The 7,226-nt window shown below is 40.2% G+C and overlaps 1 protein-coding gene across 1 annotated transcript; it reads right to left on the bottom strand.

Moving 5' to 3' along the window:
• Positions 1 to 5,571: 5,571 nt before the first annotated feature.
• LOC100666656 (olfactory receptor 7G3-like) lies at positions 5,572 to 6,752 on the bottom strand. Its single transcript, XM_003413106.3, has one exon. It carries the CDS (start codon positions 6,508 to 6,510, stop codon positions 5,572 to 5,574), a length of 939 nt encoding a protein of 312 aa, XP_003413154.1. The 5' UTR covers positions 6,511 to 6,752.
• Between the last annotated feature and the right edge of the window lie 474 nt (positions 6,753 to 7,226).

Here is a 7,226-nt window from a genome sequence, read left to right as displayed (position 1 = left end):
AGACTGTGGGCAAGGCATAGCCAGTGGAGAGTTGGATATACAAGCCTGGGATTCAGGGGTTAGTGCCTTTCTAAATACAAATTTAGGACTCATTTGTGATCAGATGACTTTTAAATTGATGATGAGTCTGGGTGCTATTGCAAATGAGTGAATGTAGCTGAAGAAGTAGAGGTCTGAGGATTAAGACAAAAGACCCTCCAGTGCTTGGGTATTGGAAAGATGAGAAGGCACTTTAAAGGAGACAGAGAAATAGTAGCTAGTGAGATAGGAATAAAACCAAAATAATGTGTGGTGCTGAAATCCAAGTGAAGAAAGTGTTTCAATGAGTAATAAACTGAGTCAATGTGGCTTACAAGTCAAGTAAGAGAAGGACCGAACATTAACTGTCCTGGACTGGACTGGACTTAACAAGGTAAGGAGCATAGGTGGCTCTTCAAAAGCACTCTTCAGGAAGTGTTGGGGCAAAGGCCTGATTGCATTAACCTCAGGAGAAAATGGAAGAGCTGGAGAGAGTGAATGAAGACAGCTCTTTTGAGGAGTTTTGCTATAAAGGGAGCAGAAAAATGAGGCTACTGCTAGAGCAAAATGAGGGGTCCAGAGAGGGTTTTTATTCTTTTTTTTTCAAGATTTGAGGAATTCAAATATATTGGATGCTATTGAAAATGAACAAGTAAAAGGGAGAAAACTGATGTTGCAAGGGGGAGTTGGGGGAATTACCAGAGTTATAACCTAACGTACACAGGAGAGCTTGAATGCTATGCACAAATGGAAGTGTTGGTCTTAGTTAAATCCAAGTTACCACACTTCTCTCAAGAAGAAATAGAAAGCGAATAATCTTGGAAACTCAAATAAATTAAAGTACTCAATAACATAATTTGTCAGGAAACAGCCTGAGGTACATAGTTTTATAGGCAAGTTCTTCCAAGCACTCAAGGGAGATAATGTAAAGATTAAAGAAAGGAATTCAGAAAATATAAGGGAAGGGATAATCTTTATCTCATTTTATAAGGCCAGCACAACCTTTGCTTTTGTGCCCAAACCAGACCACGTTAGCACAAGAAAGAAAAATCTCAGGGTTTAAAAATTATATGGAAGAACAGTGGAGAAACAATATTTACCTTGATGGCAAGTAAGAACAATGTGGAGTATTTGGCTACCAACTATCAAAATGTATCATGGAGCTAAAATAACTAAAATGGTATAGTTCCAGTATAGGATAGAAAAATAGAACTAATAGAATATCCGTCTATATGAAGACTTATTGAGTACAGAGGGGGCAATGTGGCATTGCAGGGAAAGGATGTTATCTGTCTCAGTCATCTAGCGCTGCTATAACAGAAATACCACAAGTGGATGGCCTCAACAAACAAGTTTATTCTCTTACAATCTACTAGAGTAGAAGGCCAAATTCAGAGTGCCAGCTCCAGGGGAAGTCCTTCCCTCTCTGTCAACTCTGGAGAAAGGTGCTTGTCATCAATCTTCTCCAGGGTTAGGAGGTTCTCCATGCAGATCACTCTCCACGAAGTGTTGGGGCAAAGGCCTGATTGCAAAGGACGGGTTCTGCTCCTGGCACTGCTTTCTTGGTGTTATGAGGGAGGTCCCTATGTGTTTTTTGCTCACTTCACTCTTTTATATCTCAAAAAAAGATTGGCTTAAATTGTATATTAATCTTACAGTTTCAGTTTACAATAACTACCACTAATCCTGTTTCATCAATGTCATAGAGACAGGATTTACAACACATAGGGGAATCATTTCAGGTGACAAAATGGTAGATAATCACACAATACTGGAAATTATGACCTTACCAAGTCCATACTTGTTTTGGGAGGACACAGGTCAATCCATAACAGTATCATTCAGGCAATAGTGCTGAAATCATTGTTTATCCATATGGAAAGAAAATGAAATTGGATTCTCCATCATACCATATTCAAAGATCATTCCAAAGTCTTTTAAATGTAAAAGAAAAAATGGTTAATATGTTTACCAGACAGTATAAGAAAATATTTTTATGAGATTGGAGGAGTTAATCACCACTTAAAAGAGATATAACATGCACAACCCAAAAGGGGAAACACTGATCAATCCAACCAATTTAAAAATAAGCTATTAAAATGAGTCACTTGACCATCAAAATTCAAAGTTGTTCTTTCAATATAACAAAAAGAAGACAGCAGGACAAATAAGCATCCACTGAAGAGTTTCCAAATGTGGCCTTGCCTACATCATAAGTATCCACTGCTGATAAATATTTGAGTTAATAATAGGCTAAAAGCTGAAGCAAGTGCTAAAAATGTGTGAAAGCAAAAGGAATCAAAAAAGGAGAGAGCACTACTCTTGAAAACACATTGTGCTGGCTCACACATATTGAGTATATTGTATACTTATTAGGTGTCAGGCATTATACTTTTATTTTGTTAGGTGCTGTCAACTCGGTTCCAACTCATAGCCACCCTCTGTACAAAAGAATGAAACACTGCTGGATACCTTGTCATCCTCACCATCGTTGTTATACTTGAGCCCATTGTTGCAGTCGCTGTGTCAGTTCATCTAACTGAGGGCCTTTCTCTTTTTCACTGACACTTTATCAAGCATTATATCCTTCCCCAGGGACTGGTCCCTCCTGAAAACATATCGAAGACAAAACTCTTGCCATTCTGACTTCTAAGGACCATTCTGGCTGTACTTCTTCCAAGATATAAGTCCATGGTATATTTGATACTCTTCACCAACACCATAATTCAAAGGCATCCATTCTTCTTTGGTCTATTTTATTCATTGTCCAGCTTTTGCATGCATATGAGGCAATTGAAAATACCACGGTTTGGGTCAAACCCACTTTAATCCTCAAATCAAATCTTTGCTTTTCAACACCTTAAAGAGGTACTTTGCAGCATATTTGCCCAGTGTAACACATTGTTTCATTTCTTGACTGCTGCTTCCTTGGGCACTGATTGAGGATCCAAGTAAAATAAAATCATGACAACATCAATCTTTTCTCCATTTATTAAGATGGTGATTACTGGTCTAGTTTTTAGGATTTTTGTTTTCTTTATGTTGAGCTGCAATCCATACTGAAGGCTATAGTCTTTGATCTTCATGAGTAAGTGCTTCAAGTCCTCTTCACTTTCAGCAAGCAAGGTTGTGTCATCTGCATATCACAGGTTGTTAATTAGTCTTCCTTCAATTCTGATGCTGTGTTCTTCTTCCTATAGTCCAGTTTCTCAGATTATTTGCTCAGCATGCAGATCGAATAGGTATGGTGAAAGGATACAACCCCGACACACACATTTCCTGATTTTAAACCATGCAGTATTCCCTTGTTCTATTTGAACCACTGCCACTTGTTCTATGTACAGTTTCCTCAGGAGCACAATTAAGTGTTTTGGAATTCCCATTCATTGCAATGTTATCCATAACTTGTTATAATCCACACAGTTGAATGACTTTGTATAGTCAATAAAACAGAGGTAAACATCTTTCTGGTATTCTGTGCTTTCGGGCAAGATCCGCATTGTACACCACTCGTCTGTCAGTTTGGCCCACTGTGGTGGCTTGCATGTTGCTCTGATGCTGGAAGCTATGCCATTGGTATTTCAAATACCAGCAGGGTAACCGATGGTGGGCAGATTTCAATACAGCTTTCAGACGAAGACATACTAGGAAGAAAAGCATGGTGAACTCCTTACGAATAGCAGGAAAATGTTTTCTGATACAATGCCAAAAGATGAGCCCCTTAGGTTGAAAAAAAAAAAAAAGGCACTCAAAATATGGCTGGGAAGACCTGCTTCCTTAGAGCCGACCTTAAGGATGTGGATGGAATCAAGCTTTTGGGACTTTCATTTGCTGATGTGGCAAGACTCTAAATGAGAAAAAACAGCTGCAAAAATCCATTAATAATTGGAATGTGAAATACATGAAGTATGAATAATCTAGGAAAATTGGAAGCTTTCACAAATGAAATAGAATGTATAAAGATGATATCCTAGGCACTAGTGAGCTGAAATGGATTGGTATTGGCCGTTTTGAATCAGAAAATCACATGGTCCACTATGCCGGGAATGACAAAATGAAGAGGAATGGCATTGTACGAAAGACTTGTAATCATTATAGCACTTGATCCCACACCAGACTTTTCTAATCAGAGAATTCATCTAATCCTTCCAAGGTAATGAAATTCCTCTTGCCAGTAATCAGTTTTAGAAGGGGCATATGCCCCAGCTCAGGCTGATGATATAGGATCTGTTCTGGATGACTCCTTGGAAAGATTATTTCTTGATTACAGAGACTCATTAAGAAGCAGTTAGTTTTCTGTCTCTGGCTATTGTATCTGAAATGATCCCTGTGCCACTGCAGCCATTGGTGACCATCACGGGAACAGCTTTAGGAAGAAGCCTTTGCATGGAGCTGTGAAATGCAGCCCTGTGGTTCTATAGGTTCTGGACCTACGCTGCCTCTGAAATCTTTGTGTTGTTTGATCCTATGTGAGTTGAGACTTTTCCTGTAGTGTAGCTGAAGGCATCCTCATTCACAGAGTTAAAGTCTTTCAAATCTATATGAAAAAAAAGTATGAAGGAATACAAATATGCCAAATTTATAGATGAGTAAACTGAACTTATTGTTGTTACTAGTTGCTATCAAGTTGACTCAGACTCATGGTGACTCCATGTGTTATAGAGTAGAACCACACCATAGAGTTTTCTCAGCTTTAATCGTTACAAAAACAGATTGCCAGACCTTTTCTTCCATGGTACCTCTGGGTGGATTTGAACGATCAACCTGTAGGTTAGCAAACTATTTGTGCTACTTAAGGACCTTTAAACTAAGCTTTTAAAGGTGAAATAAATATTCAGTGTCCACACAGCTAATACATAGGAGAGGCAGAATTCAAACCCAAGTGGTCACATTATCACCCTTAACCATTAAGATCTCCGGACTTCTGCTATTCAAAGAGCTTATTCAGGTTTTCTTAATCACTATTGTTTATTTCCCTTTGGCATATTTCAATAGTGTCATGGATTGAATTGTGTCCCCAAAAAATATGTGCATCAATTTGGCTAAGCCATTATTCCCTGTATTGTGTGATAGATTGTTGACCATTTTGTTATCTGATGTGATTTTCCTTTGTGATATAAATACTATCTTTATGGTGCTGATGAGATGGAATTAGTGGCAGTTATGTTAATGAGGTGGGACTCAATCTATAAGATTAGATTGTATTTTAAGCCAATCTCTTTTGAGTTATAAAACAGAGAAGCAAGCAGAGAAACTGAAAGACATCCCACCACCAAGAATGTAGTACCAGGAGCATAGAGCGTGCTTTGGACCCAGGGTCCCCCTGCAGAGAAGCTCCTCAACCAGGGGAAGATTGATGACAAGGACCTTCTTTCAGAGCTGACAGAGAGAGAACACTTTCCCCTGGAGTCGATGCCCTGGATTCAGACTTCCAGCCGATTAGACTCTGAGAGAATAAACTTCTGTTCGTTAAAGCCATTCACTTGTGGTATTTCTGTTATAGCAACACTAGATAACTAAGACAAACAGCTTAACACCGAAGCAGGTGACATATTAATGGAAAGAAGATATTTTAGAGATGAGTTTCCTCAAAGCGCCCACCATGTCCTTGTTCCTCAGGCTGTAGATGAAGGGGTTCAGCATGGGTGTGACCACGGTGTGCATCACTGATGAAACCGCACTCTTCCTAGAGGAGACAGTAGCTGCAGAGCTAAGATACACCCCAAAACCTGTCCCGTAGAACAAGAAAACAACAGAGAGGTGAGACCCACAGGTAGAAAAAGCTTTATACATTCCACCTGTTGACGGCATTTTCAGGAGGTAAGAGACAATTTGCACGTATGAGAAAATAATCCCCAAGAAGGTTCCACAACCCAAAATGCTAGTTATAAAATGTAGCAAGATGTTATTGAAGAGTGTGTCAGAACAGGCAAGCTTGAGGACCTGGGGAAGTTCACAGAAAAACTGGGGGATTTCTAGGTCTGTGCAGAAGGACAGATGCAGCACCATCAGACTGTGGAGCAGGGCATTCATGATGCTAATAAACAAGGACAGTAAAATCAGCTGGCTACAGAGGCGGGGGTTCATGATGACTGTGTACCTCAGTGGGTGACAAATGGCCACATAGCGGTCATAGGCCATTGCTGCAAGGAGACAATTTTCCAAACAAGCAAAAACAAGGACAAAGCAGATCTGGGTGAGGCAACCTGTGTAACTGATGGATTTGCTCTGTTTCTGAATGTTCACCAGCATCTTGGGGACTGTGGTGGTGCTGAAACAGATGTCACTGAAGGACAGGTTGGAGAGGAAGAAGTACATGGGGGTGTGGAGGTGGGAGTCTGAGTTGACAGCCAAGATGATGAGCAGGTTCCCAAGCACAGTGACCAGGTACATGGTCAGGAACATTTCAAGGAGAAGAAGCTGCAGTTCTGGATTCTCTGAGAGGCCTAGGAGGAGGAATTCTGCTACTCCTGTTTGGTTTTCTGATTCCATGTAGTTGATGATTCTGATGGAAAGAACAGAGATGGGATACACAGCAGAGTTCAAAGATCCCGTATTTTAGAGAAACACTCTAATCTATGTTGTGAAATGAAATGAATACTATAAATCTTTCCTGTGGTTCTCTGTCTCTCTCTCTCGCTTCCTCCTCTTTCTCCTCTATCCTTTTCTCTCTCCCTCCTTCTCTGTTCTCTTGGCTCCTACACTCTCATTTCTCTCTGTCCTTCTCTGACCTCCACTACCACATCTTTGCAAATTTTAAGTCCCTACTCTTTTTTCACATTTGTCAACTAACATGAATACAATTTGAAATGATACATGATTTTTTTCTGAAGAATTTTCCGAACGTTGTAAATTAGCAGAAAAATCAAAACCATATGATATTAGATATGTGTTTTAGAGCAGTGGTTCTCCAACTTCCTTGCATCAGAGTCAGCCGGAGGTCCTGCTAAAATGCAGATTGCTGGGCACTACCCTCAGAGCACTGGATTCAGGAGGTTGGGCATCAGGGCTCCAAAATGTTCCTTTCTAACAGATTTCCGAACATGGCTGCTGTTCAACTGGGAACCACACACTGAGGACCAATATTCTAGGATACAGTATTGGAGCAGGCCTGGTGCACTTCCTGAGGAGGTAATGACCTGGCTCATCAGTGCGCTACAAAGTGGAGTGGGAGCTCAAATCCATGACTCAGCCCATTTTCAGTGGGT

This window comes from Loxodonta africana, chromosome 3, assembly GCF_030014295.1.
Source record: "Loxodonta africana isolate mLoxAfr1 chromosome 3, mLoxAfr1.hap2, whole genome shotgun sequence".
NCBI classification, from domain to species: Eukaryota; Metazoa; Chordata; class Mammalia; order Proboscidea; family Elephantidae; genus Loxodonta; species Loxodonta africana.
The sequence above is the reverse complement of the archived record's forward strand: the minus strand, read 5'-3'. Positions and strand labels throughout refer to the sequence as shown.

What these genes read in the sequence shown, in the direction of transcription:
- LOC100666656 (XM_003413106.3), bottom strand. Translation starts at nt 6,510, where the DNA reads ATGGAATCAGAAAACCAAACAGGAGTAGCAGAATTCCTCCTCCTAGGC.